This window comes from Lissotriton vulgaris, chromosome 8 (genome assembly GCF_964263255.1).
Source record: "Lissotriton vulgaris chromosome 8, aLisVul1.2, whole genome shotgun sequence".
In the NCBI taxonomy this organism is placed as follows: Eukaryota; Metazoa; Chordata; class Amphibia; order Caudata; family Salamandridae; genus Lissotriton; species Lissotriton vulgaris.
The window spans coordinates 122,926,115-122,952,935 of record NC_141696.1 but is presented as its reverse complement, the minus strand read 5'-3'; the positions used below and the strand labels follow the sequence as shown (position 1 = coordinate 122,952,935).

Here is a 26,821-nt window from a genome sequence, read left to right as displayed (position 1 = left end):
CGCCGTTAATGTGTTGTTAAATAATGAAACATCAAAATAATACTGCAATAGAATGAGATGCATAAACCCGCAACATTTATTACAGTGACCCTAACTTTAGTTAATCTTCATATTATATTGTGGCTTTGATTGCTAACAAATTGTACAGCTGAAAATTGAGCAAGAAACTTTCATGGCAAGAGACACTGGGGAAGTAAAGTTCCACAAGTTTTTACTCTACTTACCCATTATCAGGCTAGCCATTGACACTGTGATAGAGAACTGCTTCTCCATATATTTGCCCATGAATACCATTATACCAGCCACCATTGCAGATAGAGTCACCTGACCCAAAATCACCAGCAGACAGACAGGATTCTTTAGGATTTTCACTAAAACCTTCGGGAAGACTAAATAAAAATAGACAGAACAAACATGAGCAAGCGATCTGTAAAAATACTTTTTTCAAATGTATACAAGTACTTCATAGGAAATTTATGACGACCATGCCAATAACACATTCAATGCAAAATCTTAATTTTCTTTACTGCTAAGGTCTATGACCTCTCTGCAATTTTTCATGCAATGTCAACGCTCAAGCTAAGTTCGACATTTGAATATGGAATTTCAATGAGATTACTTCTATTTCAATAAGATTACTTTTACCTCTCTCTGCCTTTGAAACATAAGTCCTGAATCAAAAACATCCTTAAGGCCTGGTTATATGTAGGTACTCCATCTCAAAGTGTCTGGGTGGTTGATAAGGGAGATGCTTCTGTTCTAGTAGGTGGGGCCTGAGCTGTGTACTGCCTTGAATGTGTGTGGGAGGAGTTCAAATTCTGCAGGTTTGTATATCAGGTACCACTATATTTCCCTGTGGTGTGCTTTGATGTGAGTTCCCGAGAGGGACGTTGACAATAATTCTGACTGCAGAGTTGGATGGTTTGTAGTCTTCTAGTCAGCTGCTTGGTTATCCCAGCATGAAGGGTGTTGTTGGACCTGGCCCTCTCTGCAGGCTCACCCTCAAACATTTTGCCATTTTTCCTAAAGGTTTTTCTGAACTCATTTTTTTGTGCACTTTACCACTGCTAACCAGTGCTAATGTACTTGTGCTCTCTCCTTTAAACATGGTTTCATTGACTTGCACCCAATTAATATATGTAGTTTATTTGTAAGTCTGTTGTAGAGTAGTATAATGTATTCTCAGGTCCTGTAAAAAAATGCTTTTAGTGGGCCTGCAGCACTGATTATGCCACCCACGTATTGTCCATGCCTGCCATTGCAGCCTGAATGCAAGTTTAAGCTGACATGTTGACTTGGTATTAAAACCCCCTTGCCAAGCCTTCAACTCCCATTTTAATAAAAATAAGTCACTTCTAAAGTAGGCCCTAAGTAACCAATAGGGTTGAGTTTTGTGAAACTAAAAAGTTGGATATGTACTTCTAAGTTTTACATGTCCTGGTAGTGAAAAAATTCCTTTGTCACTACTGTGAGGCTGACACGTCCTATTGTGTAACATTGTAGATTCCTTATTAAATTTAATAAGCTGTATTTCCCAATTGAAACCGGTAGATGTATCATGCTTGGTGTCTATGAAATTGTAATGATGAATCCTTTTCAATGGTAAAGTCCGATTTTTTCATAACAATATGAAGATGCCACATTTAGGAAGTTAATCAAATAGGGGTTTGGCCCTGTAAAACCCAGCCAGAACGGGCCCCTTCAATCTGATTTTATAACAAAGAGAACCGGCTGTGACAGTTAGAAGTGACTTATTTTACAATACCCAAGTCAAATTAATTCATACCTTGGTCTGTGTATTTATTTCACATATAATTCAACCTTATTGCACATTCATCTGTTACAATTCGGTATGTCATATTGGACAATGTCCTATAAATCAAGGAAAACATGTATATCCCAAAGAAATGAGAAACAAAACCATCAAACGTGTATGACTAACCATTAAAACATCTTGGAACATATGTGACTAAACATTAAAGCATACAAGACATTGTAAAACATCAAATAACTCTATTATTTCACAAACCAACTTTATACATTTGTTATGACACAATCTCAATGGTGGAATTGGAGTGTCAATGCCAGTCTACCTAATAAGAGGAACCAAAGAAAAACTGTCACAATAAGTTGGAAAAGATGTGACACTCCTGGAACAGGCTTGGGGAATCATACTATAGTGTTCAGGCGTGGGGTGGTTACTTTAGTAGTGTATTCCAGTAACCGCCAAGTTAACCTTTTAGATTTTGCCCTGGTCTTTCTCATTGACACGTTACGTACCCCTATGTCTTCAGGGTTCTCTTCAGGACCTAGACTGGACAGAGATCTGGGCCTAAATCTATTATTTATTTGCACACTATGCCATTCCAGTTTAGACCCAGCCATATGCAAATTAGTCTTGACCATGCTCCCCGTTGGAACAGTCCAGCTCGAATTGCCAGTCCAGGGACTCCCTAGACCAGAAACAAGCACGATGGATTAAGTCCCCGATCTCTGTACGGGGTTACATTTTTGACATTAATAAGCATTCCGTATATCAATCGTTCTTTTTGTATTTGTCCCCCTAAGTAGAAAGGGTGTGCTCAGATATGGGTCCTGTGCTCAACATGCCACTGGAGTCAAGCTGGCCTGGCTGATGAGGGATGACACCCAGAAACTGGTCCCAAAATGCTTGGTTCCAGTCCAAGGAGGGACTGACCTGGCAGTTTGGACTGAACCGTTCCAATTTCGAGCAAGGTAAAGACTGATTTGCATATGGCTGGGTACAAACTGGGGTGGCATGGTGTGCAAAAAAATAATGGATTTAGGACCGACCTCTGTACTGGGGGTAATGTTTAACATTGTTCAGCATCCCATCCATCAATTGTTCTTTTTGCATGAATACTTTACACACCACCTCTAAGTTAAGTCAGACTGCTTTTTGTGCCAAGCCACCTCTGGAGTTGACTTGTGCCTCTCCCTGACATGGATAGTGGTTGCTGCTTGACCAAGGGCTCACAACACAGTCATCAAATAACCCAAGTTCTAACAGGTTTTCACACAGTCCTTCTTTCTGATGATTAGGGCATGATTCACAGTTTTTCTAATGTTGTTTGAGATTTTCTTCAGCATCATCATGGTGTGCAAGTAAGATCCAGTGGCAGCAGTTTGCGGTCAATGATTATTCTGAGGTTCTTGATGTGAGGTCTGGGTATGGGTTCCAGTTCAGCTGGTCACCAGTTGGACTCCCATGGAAAGGTGTTATTGATGAAGATCACTACTCCTGTCATCTTGATGGTGACCTTGAGACAGTTGGCTACTATCCAATTAGCAACTTCGATTTTGATGGCAATGAACTGGTGTCTTGTGCTGGGGATCTTGTCCGAGGGGAGAGGTATGAGTTGTGTGCAGTTCAGTTTGCATAGTAGAGGATGTTGATATTTTGTGCATGTGTCATGATCACTCCCATGGGTAACATGGGAAACACTGCAGAAAATTGATATGTTATACCTGCTTAGTATTATGTGAACACATGTGGTCAATTTAAGTATTATGGAAGAGAATATATACGTTGGAACATTCATGATTAGGTAAATGGCCATCTTGCACTAACATTGTTATGTTATGTTTTGTATTGTTTGTTTATGCCTTTTCTTTTTTTTATGCTTTGTATTTTGGTGTTTTGGAACACGTCAAGTGAGACGCTCCATGGAACGTCAAAAAACATGAAAGAATCACATCAGCCATCCTGGGCATGGCTGACACTATAAATAACTGTCACATCTCCAAGCTGGTGCTCCTTATTGAAAATCCTGTCTTGTATGTGGTGGGGTTCCGAGTTCCTCCAGGTATTCCTGCTGTGGGAGCATTCTTTGGCAGCAACTCTGGGATTCCCATCCTCGATCACAGAGACAGGTAGGGGACATCTCTGTTGCATTTTTGGATTGTTGTGAATGCCAGCTTGTCGGTTTCAGCCCAGAGCAGCATTTTGAAGTCAATTAGCATTTGATTTTTGTACTGAAAAGTGCTTGTAATGGAAAAATAGAAGTGAAGGTACGCTGTACCAGAGTACCTGCTTGTCTCTGAGAAGTGCTGGTACTCTCCAACTAAAATTATAGCATATCTCTTGAGAAGTGCTGGTACTCTCCCTCTCAAAATAAAAAAGTGCTGGTACTATATACCGGACAGTACCGGCTCATTTAAAGCACTGGTACTGACATAAGGAAAGAGAAAATCACAACATTGGGTTCAGTTCCTAAATCAATCAGACACTGGAGAGCACTGTTAACTAATGAAAGTTATTTATTTTATTTTTGTAACTATTATTGTTTATTTATGGACACCATTCTGGAACATTCCTATGTCTTATGTCATGGCATGAACAATAAATAAGAAACAGACAAAACAATATATTAAGACACATGAAAAGCAAGAACTGATGAAAGGTGAATTATAACCGGTGCTGTGAGTCTCTAGAAGTTCATAGGAGTGTAATCAAACCACTAGAGGAAAGCACAGTAATTTCATCTGTCTCTACAAAATAGAAGCTTTTACACTGGTACTAGAAATCAAAGTTAACAAAAAAAATCCAAACTGGTAAGAACAAGTTTCTATTGAAGGATATTTACCACCTTATGCATCAGTGACTTAACATCAAACAGTTAATTGCATGGTATCTTGTTTCAGGTCTCCCTCCGTCACTCTGACCTTCTGTTGCAAAGTACAGAATCGGTGTTGCCGGAAGGTCGTCATATTGTGGGTACTGCTCCTGAGGAATTATTCGTGACAGCATGAATGACATAGCCAGGGGGATTGTGTATGCTTTGAAAAGAGTGGGGCTCAGTGATCAGCCTTGAGGCACTTCATAGATGAGTTTGCAGGCTTCCAAGGAGTGAGGTGCCAGGCTGATAGCTTGTGTCTTAATCATTAACACCTTGGCTGCTAGGCGTTTTCCCCCCCTGTGCTGGAAATTGCTTTATTACTTTATTTATGACAAGCTCAGCTCGTCATCAGCACAGCTCAACTGTGCATCATGACGAGCTGAGCTCGTCATCAGCATCAAAAGGGTTAAGAAGGAGCAGATCCAGGATAGACAGGGCCCTTGGATGCCAACTTTGTGTAGGCAACTGATGAGGATATCATGAAAAAATGTCCATGAAAAAAAGGACTTCCCTTCTCCTTTGTAAGGATCATGTAGATGTCAACTGTGGCAGCGACGAGTGTTGTTTCTGTATTGTGGTTGGGCCTAACTACAGACTGCCTGGCGTAAAGGTGCTGGTGTTTGCTGAGGTGGCCGGATGAGGCATCAGTTGATTAGTTACTCCAAGATCTTTACTGGGTATGGTAGGAGGGGGGTGGGTCAATAGATAGAAAGCATGACTGGCTTGGAAAATGGTTTCTTTAGCAGGGGCATGACAGTGGCATGTTCCAGTTGTCCAAGACTGTGGCTGAGACTATGAAGGGAATTGAGGATGAATGTGTGCTTTGGTGATTGATAAGAGTCATTTACTGACAAGGGTTCGATGGAGCCCTTGAAGGGATGGTGTTTATGGTAGTAGCAATTTTGACGGAAGTTACGACAGGCCACGAGGTCAGGGTTCGTTCAAAGGCTATGATGGTAAGGTGAGGCGCCACCGTGACGGGATCTGTTTGAGGGTCGAAGTTGTGATATATGGAGGTAATTTTGTTACAGAAGCATTGTGAGAGCTTATTGCAAACGCATTGTGATGGGCTGATGCTGTTGGAGGTGGCAGGAGGCGCAGTGAAATCTTTGATGATGGGGAGATTTCATGCTGCTTTTAGTGCTGTCATTGATGTGATCTACAAGAGCTGTGCACTTGCAGTTCTGTATCTGCTGGCGGATGCATCTTAGGACTGATTCAAAGTTGTCTTTATCTGCTGTGTCTTGACTTGTTCTCTATTTGCGCTCAAGTTTTTTGTAGTGGTGTTTTGTCAGCCTGAGTTCCTCTCTGTACAAGCTGGCATGTGGTCAGACTCATGCTGTTGAGTTATGCTTGAGTTGAGCCACAGTGTTGGTGTATAGGGTTATCCAGCTGTTGAGGTTCTTGATGGACTTCAACAAGTTACTCGTGTGCTCAGGTCAGTGCTACGAGATTACCAAAGACCACTCCTCCTTTGAAATGCTTTTGCAGCTAAAGCAGGGTGTTACAGTGGAGGTAGGTATGTAATGGTGTAGGAGGGGTATGCTGAAACTAATGAGCGTGTGGTCTGTCCAGGTCAAAGTTGCTGGCTTGTCGACTGCAATGTTGCTGATTGAGGAGGTCCAACTGGTATGCAGCGGCGTGGGTGAGTTCGGTAACATGCTGAATGGGGCTAAGGTTTCTGAGGTTTTCTAGAAGGGCCATGGAGTTTTCGTCACAGCCGCCCTCTAGATGAAAGTTAAGATCTTTAAGGAAGATGAAGGCTCTGTCGTTGATGGTGAGGGGTATAACGAAGTCTGTGATGTAGTTGGAAACATGAGTGCAGGGTCCTAGGGGTCTTACGTGAGGTTGCCACCCAGCTAAAAGTTGGATGTAATGAGTATCTTGATTTTGAGTTGTTCTATGTAGCTCGTGGAATGTTCATGTAGGTGGGACAGCTGATGGTATCTTTGAATAGGATGATGACTCCACCACTGGACTTGTTCTGATGGTTTTGCCTAGCAATCTTGTAGCCAGAAGGGATTGCTGTAGCAACCTCTGGTGCCGAGGTTACGTTTAGCCATGAGTCAGAGAGAAAGGGTGTGCCCGGAGCATGTTCATGAAGTAGGTCTTCATATTGCCATGGAATGTTTGGTGAGTGAGTGGGTGTTGAAGAGCATGCATGTGATTCTGGAGTGTTGTTAGGGTGGTGTTTTATATGTGTGAGCATTATTTTGTGGCTGGGTTTTGTGAGTGTAAGTGGGGTGCTGGTTGTAGCCTGTGGGAGTGTGCATGAGACCTTTCAGGAGGCATATTTGAAGACTCATCCCATGTTGTGTGGTCAGCAGAGTCAGAGAGTAGCAGGCAGAAGGGTTACAAACTGAAAAGCTGGGTTTCCAGATCAGCAGTACAGTTGAGTCAAGTAGAGTCCTTTGAGCAGTTTAGCAGTTCTTCTAACAGAGGTTCAGTTGTAGGTCCAGAAGTCTCTAATGTATGGAGTAGAAAGAACCATTACTATACCCAAATGTGCCTTTAAAGTGGAGAAGACTACAAAAAGTGGTTTTGAATTGCAAGAATATATATTGTTTAGCCCAGTCCTGTCTGCCAGGCTAACAGGGGGGGGGGGGGTCAATAATTCCTTTGTGTGGAGTCAGGACACTACAGATTGAAGTGTAAGTGTTGGGACCTTCCTCCCTCCCTGCCCAAGAAGGGCCTTCAGAATCCAGATATATGAAAATGGGTACTCAGCTACACCTAGTCCTCCTCGGTGTGTTGCTCTCTGGGGTGAATGCACAAAGTGTAACTGTCACCCAGTCCAGAAGTGTATTGGAGACAGGCTGCAAGGTATACAGAGCAGTATGAGCAGCAAAATGTTCACTTTCTAAAAATGCCATTTCTAAAACAGTAATGTTAAATCCAACTTTACCAGTGAAGAGGATATATCATTACCCTTCAAAAGATATGAAACATGATAAAGCTGCTCCTTTCTCATTATTAATTACAGCTTTACATTTTTTTTGGAGGAATTCCCTATGTTAGCCTATGAGAGGGTTAGGCCTCACAGAGTTGAAAATGAATGTAGCTTTTTGTTAGTACCAGGACATGAAAGGCTTAAAAGTACATGTCCTACATTTTACTTACACAACACCCTGCGGGTTACGTTGAGCCTCCCTTAGTTGTGACTTAAGTGTAAGAAAAGGTGAGTTTTAAGGCTTGGGAAAGGATTTTAAATGCCAAGTCACATAGGCAGTAAATTGCACACACAAGCCCTGCAATGGTAGGCCTGAAACATGGTTAATGGTCTACATATGTGGGTGGCACAATAAGTGCTGCAGGCCCAATAGTGGAATTTAATTTACAGGCCCTGGGCACATGTAGTGCGGTTTACTAGGTACTTATAAGTAATTTAAACATGCCAATAGGGTATGGCCCAATGTTACTATCTTGAAGGGCAGAACATAAAAACTTTAGCATTGGGTAGAAGTGGTAAAGTGCACAGAGTCTGAAAACCAATAAAAACGAGTAATGGAAAATGGAGGGAAGCTTGCAACAAGTTGGGTGAATACCACCCTAAGACTGTCAGGTCTAACACAATGTAATTAACTTAATGGTAATTACATTAACTTAATTATTTAGTGCCCATGAAAGCAACCTTCCCAGCAGAGGAACTTCTATGTGGGATGTGCCTGCCAGGAGGAACCAGCAGGCAATCTTCTCACAGACTTCCTGGCCCAGGAAGTTGCTTTGAAGTGCACTGTTAGGGCTCCGCGCAATGTATCTACCTTAATACAGTTCACATGAACGTAAACACATTGCTCAGCCTCTCACAGTACTTTAAAAATAACTGTGCTTTATTCATGCATACTTACCCCCAATAGAAACAAGCATTAGAAATGCAATAGGCATCATTTTTTTTTTAGTTAGAGCTATTGGCATAGCTCAAAACCTACTGGACAGAAATTGCCCCTTTGCAGGTGCCAAGCAGATCATTGCTCCATGAAATGACCTACAGCCTAAAACGATGTTGATTGCCTGCAAAATAAAAAGTCAGATCAGGATGACCAGGAGGAATGCAAACCTATTGGGATGGCCAACAAGAGCAAACAATGTGTGAAATTACTTAGGCGGGACCCAATCGCGCAAAGGTGGGAGAATCAGACCCAATGCATCATTAAAACCCTGTATCTCTAAATGGCACTACAAAAAACAACTGGCAATTCAGGGCCATGCCAAAAGCTGATAGAGGAGTGTTAGACCCGGGATCACTGGTTGGCTGAGGTAGGTACGGTAGGCCAAGTAGGGACCCGCGTTCTAACCTCAGGGAAAGGAAGGTCATCTTCTTAGAAAGCCCAGTTCACCCCCCTCAGTAGCTTGGCACGAGCAGCCAGGCTTATCTTCAAGGCAAATGTGTAAAGTATTCGAACCACGCTCACAATAATCCAATGATGACACCACAAATAGACTCCACACAAGTTTTATTAATTTTATGTAAAAAGATATACGATAAGACCACATGATATAAAACCAACATATGAGGTTGTGTAATACTTCTCCTGGCCGGTTGTTAGGCCAGCCAGCCCTTGTAAGTTCTGGTGATGTCAATGAGCACTTCTAAACATTCTCCCTGTCAGGATTCCCCGGCCGCTGGTAAATCACTGCCTGCAGCTCGAATCTGTACCGGGCATGAAAAACTACAATTCCCATGATTCCTAGCTCGGCGCGTAGGAATGACGATATGCGACCAGGAAATGGGATATTACGGCGGTAGTGGAAGACGCCTTGCCGATTATTCCTTCCTGGCGAGCAAGTAGGACGGCTCGTGTGACTTGTTCTTCGGTTGGTGCTATCTTCAGTAGGCTGAGGTAAGCTCACGCCGGATTGCACTTTGGACCCGTTGGAATATTAGGTGGGGCTTAGGAAGCGCCCGTTTCGGTTGCTGAATTTCCGATTCTTGGGACTCTGTTTTCACCACCTTGTGGATTACTGGGGAGGGGCTTAGGAAGCGCCCACATCGCGTTTGGCGAGCTTCATATTCAGGTTTCCCCGATCAAGGGGGGTGCTTGTATTTTGCTGAATTATAAACTACTGTTTCCGTTATCTCCAACTTGGTTGGGTTCTACTTTCTGGTTGGATACTGAGGCTAAGTATCCTTGTACTTGTGGAGAAGTGTGGTTCATGCTTTTCCTTGCAGAGACGTATCTGCAGGGGAGCTAAGTCCTTAACAACCTTTCATTTATGCTGGGCTGTTTTCTTTTGGTTCTTTGTTCTTGGATTAGTACCCTAAAAGACTCCCATTCTAGGTGGTTGAGATACGTTTAGGGCGCTTTGTGCACTTACCTGTACTATATATTGAACTCCACATCGGAGGGGATGTTGTTTTCTTTTCACTGGACTGAGTGACAGGTTATGTGAATTCTTGTTGGCCTTCAAGTCCTCTTCCATTTCTCAGTAGGGTAGGTGTTTAAACGTTCTTCCTCATATACTGTGCTTTTGAACCCTATCCATAGAGGCGGGCAGGAAGGGGCATATTTATGGTCTTCTTTATGTATTTAAGCAGAACTGTCTGGGAATTGAGAAGACGCCTGTTCTGTCACTCTTCGTTCCAACATACCTGTATGATCTTTCAGGTGGGTGACAAACATAATATATTTGGTAGAGAGAATTTAGGTCTAGAGTAACTCTCCCATTGATCCCCTGCTTTATATATTCACAGGTTTCCATCTCCAGCCGCCCAGCTGTTCCCCTCCGGACTTCCCTACTTTTTCCCCCGCTTGATCTCCTTAATAGTCTGTGTTACTAATAGCCAGACTTGGGATGATCTAGAGGTGGGCCCCTTTACAGCATCAATCCAATCCTGAGGAGCAACGACGACAGGCCTGACACTCCTGTACTCCTAATATCATGTCATACAGTTCGTAATGCTAGAATTAAGCACTTTTGCAAAATAAAATTACTGTAATGCGTAACATAGCAATCAGACACTCTGCAATAAAAAGAATGCAATGCGTAATGCAACAACCAGGCACTTTGCAAGATGAAATAATGCAGTTCATAATACAACCACCAGATATGTCATTCTGCAAAAATAAGGCAATGCCTTACACTCATAAGTTGATTTGTTATGCAGGAAGAATTTAATGCGCAATACATTATTTAGGTAGTTTGTTATTCAGAAACAAGTCAATGCGTCATATGACACTCAGGTAGTCCATTATGAAGATAAAAATGCCATGAATCATACACTAATCAGGTAGATCGTTATGCAGGAATAATGCAGTGCGTAATACTCTAATCAGGTACTTCGTTATGCAGAAATGATGCAATGTGTAATACGACAGTCAGGTGCTCCATTCTGCAGAAATTGAATAATGCGTAATACACTCAGGCTTCAATCACCAGGGGGTACCCCAGACCTACCATAGGGGTGTCTGATGTGTATAGAAAAGGAAAGGTAAGGTCTGGCAAGTGAGTGCACTTGACAGAACAACATGGCAGTTTAACAAATTGCTAGCAGGCCCTGCAATGGCAGGCCTGAGTTCCCTTTTTAAAGCTACTTGTGTGGGTGGCACAAATAGTGCTGCAGGCCCACTAGTAGCATTTGTATTACCACCCCTAGCCTACATAGTGCACTGTACTTGGGACTTTACTAGTAAGGCAAAAATTACCAGTCATGCACAACCAATTTCCATTACTTCATACAGGGAGCACTTACACTTTGACACTGTTTAGCAGTGGCAAAGTGTCCAAAGCATCTAAGTTAGTCAAAAAATAGGGGCGGTAGAGGCAAAAAGTCAGGGGTAATCACACCAAGAAGTGCCAGGTCTAACAAGGAGATAACAACAGGTCTTGCAGACAGCGCATGAGTGCTGCCTAGGCTCGTCCTAAAAATAGCAGGAATAAATGATGTCCTGTAGGAGTTACCATGAAAATCAAGGACTGTGCAGATTTCTGTATATTTGCCTGGGACTTTCTGTAGCTACCCAGAAATGTATTCCAGGATTTCAAATACGCCTGGGCAGATGTGGATTTCCCATGCTTACGCCTTGCTGTTTGATGCTGAAAAGGGGTGAAGTTGATCGACATAGACTGTCTACGGTATACCTCTCCTATTTGTATTTTAATGTTGCAAGCAACATACTCTTCTTTCTTTGAAACATACTCCTATATTGATTACTTTAAATCTTAGGTGTATTTCAGGATTTCAAATAAGCCACCTGGTGGCATTCCAATTAAAAGCCATCACAATGCTTCTAACGAAACCTATAACTTCACCTGGTGGCATTCCAATTTAAAGCCATCAGTATGCTTCTAATGAAACTTATTACTTCATCTTGGGGGTTTCTTCTCAGAGAGCTGACAAGCAATGTTGAAGGGGGCAACACAGAAGGGCTTCTTTATAAATTTGGAGCACAATTTTTTTTAGGAAAGTGCGCCTGAAGGTTCTGAAGAATGCACTAGAAATCTGGTGCAAAGTAAGGACTAGGTGCAAGATAGGGTACTATTCTAACCACACCCCCATTGGGGACTCCCCGGGGACTCCTCTTTGCCTTAAAGATGGTCTGGCTGCACCTATTAGGGAGGCAGGAGTTTCCGTTTGGTCAGATCTGAGGACATTTATGGGATGCATCCGTGGGAAGCACTGGAAGTGAAGACAGGCCCTGGGTTCCCCAGATTCAAATTTCTACAACTGAAATCCTGGTTCGAGGCAGGGAGCGGGGGTATAATGGGTGATTGTGACACTGAGCACCTCTTTATGTCAGATCACCGGATTAAGAGAGAGGTATCAATTTGGTACAAGATATTGGTTGAAGCTGATGACAAGGATATTCCATCTCAGGCTTTGGTGTAGAGACAATCTCCCTTTGAATCTATAATAGAGGAGTTATTAGAGCCTTCTTTAAATCTACTATATAAATATACGAAAATCTGCTAGCCTAAAGAAAAACCCATTTCTTTGTAACTAACCGTATCTATTATACTCCAGCTAAAATAGCAAAATTTGCCCCAACTCCTGAGCCGAAATATTACAGATGCATGGCCCCTAAAGCAAATGACATCCACAGTTTTTTTGAATGTGCAAAGCTGGTAACTTTTCGGGAGGGGGTTGCGGGCTATCTGTGCAGGATTTTTGGTATAAACATCATGGCTAATGGGACTCTAGATTTTTGCTGACGACCGCTCATCAACAAAAGATCTGACAGCAAGGGATGGAGGACTCTTACTGTGTTTAATCCCACTAGCGCTCAGGGAAATTTGCCTGAAATGGAAAGATCCCAACCCCCCAAGAATGAAGAAATGGCTGAACTCTGCATTTGCGATGGCTCGCCTTGATCTGGTCAGTGCTGGTAATGCCCAAAATAGCCTATGGCAACCTCTTATCACCATGGGCAGAGAACTGAGACGGTGCATATACTGAAATGTGAAGTCCCTCAGTCCTATGATTACACCTTAAAACTTCAATACAAGGAGTTGGTCTGGGGACCTAAGCATCCGCAGTCGGCTGGAGGGAGCCCACGTCCACAACAACGGCTGTAACACTCTGCATAGTGCTTAAAGGTGAGATGAGGACAACAACAAAAAAAAGGATTTCAAATAAGCCTGGGCAGGGGTGGATTTCCCATGCTTAAGTCTTGCTCTTTGATGCTGAAAAAGGGGTGAAGTTGATTGACATAGACATGCCTCCTTATACCTCTTCTATTTGCAATTTAATGTTGCAAGCAATGTACTAATATTTATTTGAAACATCCCTCTATATTGGTGACTTTAAATTTTAGGTTTCACTAAAGCTTGTAATCATCTTAGAAATTTGCAAACCCTTTCCTAATGCTTTCCAGAACTTTTAAGCAACTTATGAAACGATTTGTTGCGACTCCGCTATAACCTGGAATGTTCAGTTTGAACAGGATGCATGGTACCCCACCAAAATACATCTTAAAATGACTCCATCATTAAAAGAAGACTGGTTGAAAATCTAACAATTTTATGAACAAGGATTTAAAATCTGAATTAGCTCTGGCACAATGAAGAAAAATGTTTATAACATGACCCCTTAACTCTTCCTGGAACAGTATTCCATGTCTTATTGCTAAGAAAACCCCCAAAATGCTTTAAGTAAAAAGATACATTATGTATATTTTTATAAAAAGCATTCTGCTTAACCCTGTAACCAAAATAATTTGGCAGTAGCCCATGGTCTGTGTGCCGTGTCTCCCAGTTGTTTTCAATGAACCTCAGACAGCCCAATAAATGAAAGACTGAGATAGATATAATTAAAAAAAATGTCTCCTGTCCTTGAAACTTTTACCAAAGGCACCACACAGAATGAACCTCTAACCTTCATTGTCTGTGGGGCATAAACCTTGGCAAAATTACACAAATAACACACAATCTGACCAGCGCAATGAAATGCCTGGCTCTAAAAAAGCAAAGAAAAGTTCATCAGAGAACACAATTAAGCTTACATTTGATGCTAGGTTGCAGCAATAGACTACACTGATCACTTTCTCTGCCATCTTTACCCTACACTAACCACCTCTATAATAATCCCCACAGCCAAAGGACTGAATTTGTAGCAGCAAGGCACGGACTGACATCAGGACAGTGACATTGGAAAGGTGTGTTTTTAGGGGCAGGGAGTTACACCTTTGCAAACGTTTGTGTAAGTTTTGTAATTCGCCTATTTGAAAATCAAGATGCAAGCTACAAGGAGCGCAAGACTTTGCAGCAGGACTAATCTATGGATTAAAATACATGCACCACATCAGCACAACTTAGAAATCATTCCAATGGCTGCCAATCAAGCAAAGGATTGCTTACAGACCCTCTGTCAGACGCAGCACAGCCCGGACTACCTATCGAAACTATACCACCCCCCCATACTGACCAAACAGATGCCAAAGGTTAGCATCCCACTTCCCTCTCTTACAGTGACATTTAAAATTACAAAGTTTGGAAATAGTGTCTTCCCCATAAAGGATCCTTCCTTTGGAGCTCTCTCCTTCTGAATCTGTAAAATGACCCCAGCATGTGCAACAGCTCTGTCCGAAAGAAACCTAACTACACACCTCTTCCTCCAAGTTTCATCCTGCAATGCTTACCATCGCATCTCGCACCTTTACCCCCCTCCCTGCATGTCATGGTGCTATGTAGCAATATTTGTGTTATAAAAAGACTTTTAGAAAAATGTAAGTGGCATTTATCCTTAATTAACATCAAAAAATGATTCTGCATCAGTTATACTTTGTAAACGGCTACTGCCTTCCCCATGCATTCTGTGTGGCAAAGAAAAACTGAGTAAATGGAAACTTTCTGAAGAAATATATATATTTACCTTTGTGCATACATTAGCTCTGCAAAGAGCAAATGTACAAAGAAAAAGCATGCACACATATTCCAACTTGCCTAGCTTCAATGAGAGGAAACATTAGCTCAGTGCAATGAATATTATCTTGCATTGCACAGAAAAGCTTTGCACAAGCAAAAGAAACTTGTATGTAACCTTTTGTACATATACACTTACGCTTGATAAAACCCATCAATGAAAGATACTGATGTATTTTAGGATTAGGTTTGCATTCACTAATCAGGTCAGTCCTTGGTTTGTCGTCGGTTTCCTTGTCCATTTTTTGTTCCTGAAATACAAATTGATCAATCAGTAGAAATATAAGTGAGTTCATCAGGTAATCAAACAAGATACATGTACTAATCCTTACTGAAGAGCACGGTGACTGAGAATTATACAGTATAACAGTAGATTTTGTGATAGTAATAATCCATTATTATGTCATTAGTTTTCATGGCAACACTGTCTCAGCAAATGTCAATTCATTAGTACCTGTTTAACAACAAAATGCAGTAAACAGCAACTGGAAGATGACAAGTCAACTTTTACGACAGGCCTTCCACTGCACGAGAATACATTACTATGTTTTTAGTAACTTTTCCTCAATTTAAGCTACAAATAGCATTTTTCTTCACAAATATAGATTTAGTAAAGTTAGGATTTTGTCTTAAGTTTGACTTAAGACAAATTTAAGACAAAATCCTAAATTAAGTCTGTCTTAAGTCTGTCTTAAGTTTGTCTTAAGTTAAACTAAAGACAAAATCCTAACTTAACTACTACTAAATGCCTTCTGTGAATACCAAAAGTAGTAAGTTTAGGATTTTGTCTTAAGTTAGTTCTGTGAATCGTGCCCTGTACCTTTAATTGTAATGCACTATAACAATCAAAGGTGGGGCAAAATCTTTATGCAATATGTTATCTTAATAACAATGATTGATAACATTAGAGTCTTAGATTCATTCAATCATTACATTTCAAAACTTTATTCGATTCATAAAATGGATCATAAAAGTACTGAACATACAAACCATCGTACATCATAAAAAGGAAAGAGCATTTTAAGTACACAATTTTCCATAGTTTATAAAAGACATAATAAAGGACCATTATAAAAAATATGAATGCACAATTTTTGGACAGAGAACATTATATACATATTGGTACTAGCCATAGCCCTTCCTAATCTTTAGCGAAACTCTGATAAAATTTAACATGGCACAGCAGATTTCAACGGGAGATAGTGATGACAGGTAATCATACCCTTCCTTATAAGTACAAGGTTGCCGCCCCTTCAGAATTGGTTTAATAAACCGAATTCTTGGCTCTTGGTATAAGGAGCAAAAGAGGACCACGTGTATGGTGCTTTGGCTGACCCTGTTATTACATGGACAAGGGGGCAGCCTCTCACACCAAACCCCTTGTTTCGGGAAAGCAAGCAAAAAATGCAGAATATCCAATCTAAACCTTGTTAATAAGAATCTCCATTGCACATTGAGGGTAAATGTTAAATCGAACTGAGGTTGGGGATTCATTCAATCAATTTTATTATAATGATTTTTAAGAATGCTTTACACGTATGCACTGAAAAGTTCTAGTAGTAGGGCATATTCAGGTTTAGACATTTCTATGCAATAATCACTGACAACGCTGCAATTATTTCTCTATATGAGATGCTTGATTTATTTCATAATGCTTGACATTAATCATGAGTTTATTTTACTAAATAAGAAATGCTAACTTTAAATGCATTGAATTGCCTTTTTCCCTAGTCTGCATTATTTTCTATCCTGGTGTAATGGACTTTACTATGTTTCCGCAAATGTTTATTTATCTGTTCTGTTTATGCAACAATCTTTAATCAATAAGACCCTCTACCAGTATTTCATTGGGAATGAATAGGTGAGAGCTCGGCCTTTTGACTAAACCCATGAAGAGCAACACAGTATATAAGCTCTTTGTAAACTAACCTGTGAGGACAGAATGGACAGTTATTTCTCATGAGCAACATGGGAAAATATGCTGGAGTATCAAATTTAGACCTGTGTACAGAAGAATGGTCACGTGACCATCAGACCATTGTATGGTGACTACTGATGTCACAAATGAACGATTTGAACTATACATAGTGAATGAAGGAATGGGCACCCCTCTCCTTTTAGGCACATCTACTGCTCTTCTTAGCAGAATGATTGGAATCTTTCATTGCCAAAAGCCTATCTGATTACCTTTCCATGCTTTTGCTTTCCTAACACACTTACCTGCTGGAATGTTTGGCGCTCTCTGGTGAGAGACCAGACCTCAACTTTCCTGATTGCTGCCCCATTCCCCGTTGATCATACTCATGGACCTTCCCTTAGTGAACTTTAACTTGATTCCTTTGCTCCTGCTATGAGAACTGTTTTAAACCATCCTTCGGCCTTTGTTGGTGGAATGAATCTTTAAACGTAACCATCCTCTTTAAAATATTACTTATATACATTGATTTGGCATATAATATATAATATTATACAATAACCAAATTATCTAACTTATCTGAGTATTTTTATATTGTGCAAATGTTCTACCCATAGAAACTGTGCTTAGGAGATGTTGATTTCTAAATGCATGCTAGGGAGAGTCATAGGTTATTTTCATAACATCAGGTTCTGTTACTAATATACTGTGTAGCCACTGCAGAGCTCTTGGTTAGTATCATCCTGGATTTATTGAGCTTCTTTAGAAGGTTGGGTCTTCCAATTACAATACTCTATTTTTATAGCATGGTTTTAAGGGGAGTGTACTTGAACATTATCTCTAACTTGTGAGTTAGCTACCAATTATTTGTTCTCATTGGGTGGCCACCAGCTGTACATCCTGATTTCTCGCCCCTCACTAGGCCGAAGGAAGGTTCATCTGTGGACCAATGCCTCTGGGAGTAAAGTATACAACCTTAATTCAGTGACTAAATTATATAATCATTCATGGGCCCAGAATAGTGACTGAAAAAGAAAGCTTCCACTGCAACACAGGTCAACCCACTTCAGCCATTGCTACGTTGCAGTATTATTCACATTTTTGATCTACCAACAGAGCAACCAGTCATCAGTCATCGTGAGCTATCACATTTTGCCTCTTTAGCTTTGAGTCCACCTCAGAAGGAGGTGTACATTAAGAGGTTAAACTGTCCCTGTCCAGATGTATCTGCTTTGATATCCCTCCTCCCTCGCCCCCCACATGCACACAATCATGAAGTGGCCTCCACAGCCTAACAAGAAGGCAGGGCCATGACCACCACCTACCTTAAATAGCCAATATAGTCCCTAGAGCATCTAAAACAATTGTTCCCACACATTTTACATTGATCTGGGGTGCCACCCATGCATGTCTGATTCTGCGTCATTGACCATATATATAAGGATGTATAGCATTTCAAGGTCACTCACAGTGTAGTTATTTTAGAAGTTCGTTTGTGTTACTGAAGCAAGGAAAAATATTTAGCTTAGAAATGTAGAAGAACCCATTTGAAATATAAATAGACACAAACATTATCATTGAATGGATAAGCAATATAATTAGTGAACAATGTATTCAGAGTTTCAGCTATAATAGAAAAGGATTGTGGGTAATGGATTACGGGTATGTAGTACAGCAATTATTTAAATTCTCCTAGCTGTTTTCACATGCATTTGAACAGAGGAAAAACACTAAGGGGCTGATTACAATGGTGGAGAGACTGTCACGGACAGATCTCCCGTAACTTTACCACCCGCCATATTATAATGGCGGGCGCCATGCATCCTTGAGCCTGCAGGTGCAGTGGAGGGGCTCGTAGTCACTACAAGGATTACCCACTATGAAAAGGCAGGTGGAAAGGGACTTTGGGAGCCTGCAGTGGGCCCCCCCTTATGCCCTGGCACCCAGACACGGGACCTAGGAGGCACCTATTGTGCCCCTCTACATATCCCTGCATGATGTTGCAGGCACCTCATGGTGCCTGCCATGTAGTGCAGGGATATGGAAAGTGTCCTTTTTTTTGCATTGTGGTGGGTGCTCCAGTTAGCATCAACCGCCACAATGCAAAACATAGGCAGTGGGTGGCGGTCGCATTGTAATTCGTACTGTGGGACTGCCACCTTGTAGGCAGGCGGTCCTAAATACGAAACAATAAAATAAAATAAAATACATGTAATTATTGGTTTACACTGGCCAACATTTTATACAATCAGATTTTAACAATTATTTCTTCTTTGGAAAGTCACCATTTTAAATTACCCCGATTTGTTCTATATTAAATGAGGTGTTTCATAGAAGAGAGTCATGCCTTAATTGTGCTCATCATTAGTTGGCAAATGATAAATTAAGACCTAGGGTAAAAGCAGTACTCATTTTTGGGGCCCGGCATTTCAGGTAGAGAAAAATAGGAAAACAGTGACAAAGGGAGAAAGCAGATTTGAAAAAGAACATGCAAGAGTGAATAAAGAGTAAGCACTTGTTTGCATGACTGATGTGCGAGTTAAGAGTTGTAGTACTAACCATAACATGTATAATTTTTTAATTCTTTATTTTTATCTAATTTTTAATTCTTTTTTAATTGTTAATTAATTTATTGTTAATTGCTAAATAATTTGTATTAGTAGGTAATTATTTTTAATATTTAATTTTTATTTGTATTTTTAATTGATTAATTAACATATTATATACAAGTGTTAATTATTTTAATTATTTTTGTAATTGGTATCAATATTTATTTTATTTTTATTTATGCATGAAGTATTTACTTTCCCTACTGTTGCACTCACTGGAGGGGGAATAGTAGTTTTTACCCTCCTGCTATCCAACGCTTTCCCTACTGTTGCACTCATTGGAGTGGGAATAGTAATTTTTACCCCTACGCTATCCAACACTTTTCCTACTGTTGCACTCTTTGGAGTGGGAATAGTAATTTTTACCCCTACGCTATCCTACGCTTTCCCTACTGTTGCACTCTCTGGAGTGGGAATAGTAACTTTTATCTCTATGCACTCTCTGGAGTGGGAATAGTAATTTTTACCTTCCTGGTATCCAATGCTTTCCCTACTGTTGCACTCGCTGGAGTGGGAATAGTAAATGTTATGCCTACGCTATCCAAAGCTTTCCCTACTGTTGAACTCTCTAGATTGGGAATAGTAATTTTTACCCCTACGCTATCCAATGGTTTCCCTACTGTTGCACTCTCTGGAGTTGGAATAGTAATTTTTTCCCTCCCGCTATCCAACGCTTTACCTACTATTGCACTCATTGGAGTGGGAATAGTAATTTTTACTCCTATGCTATCCAACGCTTTCCCTACTGTTGCACTCACTGGAGTGGGAATAGTAATTTTTACCCCTAGCCTATCCAACGCTTTCCCTACTGTTGCACTTTCTGGAGCGGGAATAGTAATTTTTACCCTCCTGCTATCCAACGCTTTTCTTACTGTTGCACTCTCTGGAGTTGGAATAGTAATGTTTACCCCTATGCTATCCAACGCTTTCCCTACTGTTGCACTCTCTGGAGTGGGAATAGTAATTTTTACCCTTCCGCTATCCAACACTTTCCCTACTGTTGCACTCACTGGAGTGGGAAAAGTAATTTTTACCCCTACGCTATCCAACGCTTTCTCTACTGTTGCACTCACTGGAGTGTGAATAGCAATTTTTACCCTCTCGCTATCCAATTGCTTTCCCTACTGTTGCACTCGCTGGAGTGGGAATAGTAAATGTTATACCTACGCTATCCAAAGCTTTCCCTACTGTTGAACTCTCTAGATTGGGAATAGTAATTTTTACCCCTACGCTATCCAACGCTTTCGCTACTATTGCACTCACTGGAGTGGGAACACTAATTTTTACCCCTACGCTATCCAATGCTTTCCCTACTGTTGCACTTTCTGGAATGGGAATAGTAATTTTTACCCTCCTGCTATCCAACGCTTTCCCTACTGTTGCGCTCACTGGAGTGGGAATAGTCATTTTTACCCATCCGCTATCCAACGCTTTCTCTACTGTTGCACTCACTGGAGTGTGAATAGTAATTTTTACCCTCTCGCTATCCAACGCTTTCCCTACTGTCGCACTTTCTGAAGTGGGAATAGTAATTTTTACACTCCCGCTATCCAACGCTTTCCCTACTGTTGCACTCACTGGAGTGGGAATAGTAAGTTTTATCCCTACGCTATCCAACGCTTTCCCTACTGTTGCACTCACTGGAGTGGGAATAGTAACTTTTATCCATACGCTATCCAACGCTTTCCTTACTGTTGCACTCACTGGAGTGGGAATAGTAATTTTTACCCCTACGCTTTCCAACGCTTTCCCTACTGTTGCACTCTCTGGAGTGCGAATAGTAATTTTTACCCTCCCGCTATCCAACGCTTTCCCTACTGTTGCACTCACTGGAATGGGAATAGTAATCTTTTACTGCAACGCTATCCAATGTTTTTTCTACTGTTGCAGTCACTGGAGTGGTAATAGTAAATTTAACCCTCTTGCTATCCTATGGTAAATATATTGTATATTTTTTATTAATACTATGCTCACACGAGCATGATACGGCTGCCACATGGACTACATCTGGTGTAGTTCTATTTTGTTCTATTTTGTAGGCTGAGGCGTTGGGGACCGGAGGGAGCCCTGGGCACATGAAATACGGGCTCGCCTGCCACAACACGGCCCCTCTTTTGCTGGACACACAGTGCTCACACGAGCATGATCCGGCTGCCACAAGGACTACATCTGGTGCATGCTGGGAGAGGTGGTTGGACATTGTAATGCCTCTGCCCGAACAACAATAGGATCAGCTGATCTCCCACCTATGGGAGCGTCCAAGGAGTTTCTAAAGAGAGAGAAGGCGTCACCTGGCGGTTACCAGCATCTGAAGAAGGCAAAATCGCCGAAATGCATTATGCTGTATACTGCAGTGAATAAAGGGCTCCTGAAATTAACCCCGTTGTGTCCTAGGATTACTTCGTATGCAAGTGGTCAAGTGGCGATATTTTCTGCGTCTGCCAGGAACGCAGTACTAGGACCCGTCTTGCAAGAGTCCAGGGACATTGCTGGCAAAGAAACTGTTATGGAATCGAGGTATAAATAGTTCCCTGTACCGCCCCAGGAACGAGCAGGCTCAGTGGCTGCTGCCAGTGGCAGACCGTGACTACACGGGGAGGCGGATTGAATCCCTCCCGCTTCACTGTCCGACTTGTTCTATTTTGGAGGCTGAGGCGTTTAGGACAGGAGGGAGCCCTGGGCACATGAAATACGGGCTCGCCTGCCACAACACGGCCCCTCTTTTGCTGGACACACAGCGCTCACACGAGCATGATCCGGCTGCCACACGGACTACATCTGGTGCATGCTGGGAGAGGTGGTCGGACATTGTAATGCCTCTGCCCGAACTACAACAGGATCAGCTGATCTCCCACCTATGGGAGCGTCCAAGGAGTTTCTAAAGAGGGAGAAGGCGTCACCTGGCGGTTACCAGCATCTGAAGAAGGCAAAATCGCCGAGATGCATTATGCTGTATACTGCAGTGAATAAAGGGCTCCTGAAACTTACCCCGTTGTGTCCTAGGATTACTTCGTATGCAAGTGGTCAAGTGGCGGTATTTTATACGTCTGCCAGGAACCCAGTACTAGGAGGCGTCTTACAAGAGTCCAGGGACATTGCTGGCAAAGAAACTGTTGTGGAATCGAGGTATCGATAGTTCCCTGTACCGCCCCAGGAACGAGCAGGCTCAGTGGCCGCTGCCAGTGGCAGACCATGACTACACGGGGAGGCGGGTTGAATCCCTCCCGCTTCACGGTCCGACTTGTTCTATTTTGTAGGCTGAGGCGTTGGGGACCGGAGGGAGCCCTGGGCACATGAAATACGGGCTCGCCTGCCACAACACGGCCCCTCTTTTGCTGGACACACAGTGCTCACACGAGCATGATCCGGCTGCCACACAGACTATATGTGGTGCATGCTGGGAGAGGTGGCTGGACATTGTAATGCCTCTGCCCGAACAACAATAGGATCAGCTGATCTCCCACCTATGGGAGCGTCCAAGGAGTTTCTAAAGATGGAGAAGGCGTCACCTGGCGGTTACCAGCATCTGAAGAAGGCAAAATCGCCGAAATGCATTATGCTGTATACTGCAGTGAATAAAGGGCTCCTGAAACTTACCCCGTTGTGTCCTAGGATTACTTCGTATGCAAGTGGTCAAGTGGCGATATTTTCTGCGTCTGCCAGGAACGCAGTACTAGGATCCGTCTTACAAGAGTCCAGGGACATTGCTGGCAAAGAAACTGTTGTGGAATCGAGGTATAAATAGTTCCCTATACCGCCCCAGGAACGAGCAGGCTCAGTGGCCGCTGCCAGTGGCAGACCGTGACTACACAGGGAGGCGGGTTGAATCCCTCCTGCTTGACGGTCCGACTTGTTCTATTTTGGAGGCTGAGGCGTTGGGGACCGGAGGGAGCCCTGGGCACATGAAATACGGGCTCGCCTGCCACAACACGGCCCCTCTTTTGCTGGACACACAGCGCTCACACGAGCATGATCCGGCTGCCACACGGACTACATCAGGTGCATGCTGGGAGAGGTGGTTGGACATTGTAATGCCTCTGCCCGAACTACAACAGGATCAGCTGATCTCTCACCTATGGGAGCGTCCAAGGAGTTTCTAAAGAGGGAGAAGGCGTCACCTGGCGGTTACCAGCACCTGAAGAAGGCAAAATCGCCGAAATGCATTATGCTGTATACTGCAGTGAATAAAGGGCTCCTGAAACTTACCCCGTTGTGTCCTAGGATTACTTTGTATGCAAGTGGTCAAGTGGCGATATTTTCTGCGTCTGCCAGGAACGCAGTACTAGGATCCGTCTTACAAGAGTCCAGGGACATTGCTGGCAAAGAAACTGTTGTGGAATCGAGGTATCGATAGTTCCTTGTACCGCCCCAGGAACGAGCAGGCTCAGTGGCTGCTGCCAGTGGCAGACCGTGACTACACGGGGAGGCGGGTTGAATCCCTCCCGCTTCACGGTCCGACTTGTTCTATTTTGGAGGCTGAGGCGTTGGGGACCGGAGGGAGCCCTGGGCACATGAAATACGGGCTCGCCTGCCACAACACGGCCCCTCTTTTGCTGGACACACAGCGTTCACACGAGCATGATCCGGCTGCCACACGGACTACATCAGGTGCATGCTGGGAGAGGTGGTTGGACAATGTAATGCCTCTGCGCGAACTACAACAGGATCAGCTGATCTCCCACCTATGGGAGCGTCCAAGGAGTTTCTAAAGAGGGAGAAGGCGTCACCTGGCGGTTACCAGCATCTGAAGAAGGCAAAATCGCCGAAATGCTTTAAGCTGTATACTACAGTGAATAAAGGGCTCCTGAAACTTACCCCGTTGTGTCCTAGGAATACTTCGTATGCAAGTGGTCAAGTGGTGATATTTTCTGCGTCTGTGAACTCAGTACTAGGACCCGTCTTACAAGAGTCCAGGGACATTGCTGGCAAAGAAACTGTTGTGGAATCGAGGTATCGATAGTTCCCTGTACCGCCCCAGGAACGAGCAGGCTCAGTGGCCGCTGCCAGTGGCAGACCGTGACTACACCGGGAGGCAGGTTGTATCCCTCCCGCTTCACGATCTGACTTGTTCTATTTTGGAGGCTGAGGCGTTGGGGACCGGAGGGAGCCCTGGGCACATGAAATACAGGCTCGCCTGCAATAACACGGCCCCTCTTTTGCTGGACACACAGCGCTCACACGAGCATGATCCGGCTGCCACACGGACTACATCTGGTGCATGCTGGGAGAGGTGGTTGGACATTGTAATGCCTCTGCCCGAACTACAACAGGATCAGCTGATCTCCCACCTATGGGAGCATCCAAGGAGTTTCTAAAGAGGGAGAAGGCGTCACCTGGCGGTTACCAGCATCTGAAGAAGGCAAAATCGCCGAAATGCATTATGCTGTATACTGCAGTGAATAAAGGGCTCCTGAAACTTACCCCGATGTGTCCTAGGATTACTTCGTATGCAGGTGGTCAAGTGGCGATATTTTCTGCGTCTGCCAGGAACGCAGTACTAGGACCCGTCTTACAAGAGTCCAGGGACATTGCTGGCAAAGAAACTGTTGTGGAATCGAGGTATTGATAGTTCCCTGTACCGCCCCAGTAACGAGCAGGCTCAGTGGCCGCTGCCAGTGGCAGACCGTGACTACACGGGGAGGCGGGTTGAATCCCTCCCGCTTCACGGTCCGACTTGTTCTATTTTGGAGGCTGAGGCGTTGGGGACCGGAGGGAGCCCTGGGCACATGAAATACGGGCTCGCCTGCCACAACACGGCCCCTCTTTTGCTGGACACACAGCGCTCACACGAGCATGATCCGGCTGCCACACGGACTACATCTGGTGCATGCTGGGAGAGGTGGTTGGACATTGTAATGCCTCTGCCCAAACTACAACAGGATCAGCTGATCTCCCACCTATGGGAGCGTCCAAGGAGTTTCTAAAGAGGGAGAAGGCGTCACCTGGCGGTTACCAGCATCTGAAGAAGGCAAAATCGCCGAAATGCATTATGCTGTATACTGCAGTGAATAAACGGCTCCTGAAACTTACCCCGTTGTGTCCTAGGATTACTTCGTATGCAAGTGGTCAAGTGGCGGTATTTTATACGTCTGCCAGGAACGCAGTACTAGGAGGCATCTTACAAGAGTCCAGGGACATTGCTGGCAAAGAAACTGTTGTGGAATCGAGGTATCGATAGTTCCCTGTACCGCCCCAGGAACGAGCAGGCTCAGTGGCCGCTGCCAGTGGCAGACCGTGACTACACGGGGAGGCGGGTTGAATCCCTCCCGCTTCACGGTCCGACTTGTTCTATTTTGTAGGCTGAGGCGTTGGGGACCGGAGGGAGCCCTGGGCACATGAAATACGGGCTCGCCTGCCACAACACGGCCCCTCTTTTGCTGGACACACAGTGCTCACACGAGCATGATCCGGCTGCCACACAGACTATATGTGGTGCATGCTGGGAGAGGTGGCTGGACATTGTAATGCCTCTGCCCGAACAACAATAGGATCAGCTGATCTCCCACCTATGGGAGCGTCCAAGGAGTTTCTAAAGATGGAGAAGGCGTCACCTGGCGGTTACCAGCATCTGAAGAAGGCAAAATCGCCGAAATGCATTATGCTGTATACTGCAGTGAATAAAGGGCTCCTGAAACTTACCCCGTTGTGTCCTAGGATTACTTCGTATGCAAGTGGTCAAGTGGCGATATTTTCTGCGTCTGCCAGGAACGCAGTACTAGGATCCGTCTTACAAGAGTCCAGGGACATTGCTGGCAAAGAAACTGTTGTGGAATCGAGGTATAAATAGTTCCCTATACCGCCCCAGGAACGAGCAGGCTCAGTGGCCGCTGCCAGTGGCAGACCGTGACTACACGGGGAGGCGGGTTGAATCCCTCCTGCTTCACGGTCCGACTTGTTCTATTTTGGAGGCTGAGGCGTTGGGGACCGGAGGGAGCCCTGGGCACATGAAATACGGGCTCGCCTGCCACAACACGGCCCCTCTTTTGCTGGACACACAGCGCTCACACGAGCATGATCCGGCTGCCACACGGACTACATCAGGTGCATGCTGGGAGAGGTGGTTGGACATTGTAATGCCTCTGCCCGAACTACAACAGGATCAGCTGATCTCTCACCTATGGGAGCGTCCAAGGAGTTTCTAAAGAGGGAGAAGGCGTCACCTGGCGGTTACCAGCATCTGAAGAAGGCAAAATCGCCGAAATGCATTATGCTGTATACTGCAGTGAATAAAGGGCTCCTGAAACTTACCCCGTTGTGTCCTAGGATTACTTTGTATGCAAGTGGTCAAGTGGCGATAT

General features: G+C 43.5%; 1 protein-coding gene across 3 annotated transcripts in view; it reads right to left on the bottom strand.

Moving 5' to 3' along the window:
* Positions 1-26,821, bottom strand: part of LOC147693577 (solute carrier organic anion transporter family member 2B1-like) — a 617,951-nt gene that overhangs the window by 160,381 nt on the left and 430,749 nt on the right. For all 3 annotated transcript variants that reach the window (XM_086933807.1, XM_086933808.1, XM_086933809.1), the window contains exons 8-9: positions 15,139-15,250; positions 225-389 (exon numbers count right to left, since the gene is read on the bottom strand). In XM_086933807.1, the coding sequence (XP_086789933.1) occupies positions 225-389; positions 15,139-15,250 (277 nt within the window). The remainder of the gene's footprint in view (positions 1-224; positions 390-15,138; positions 15,251-26,821) is intronic.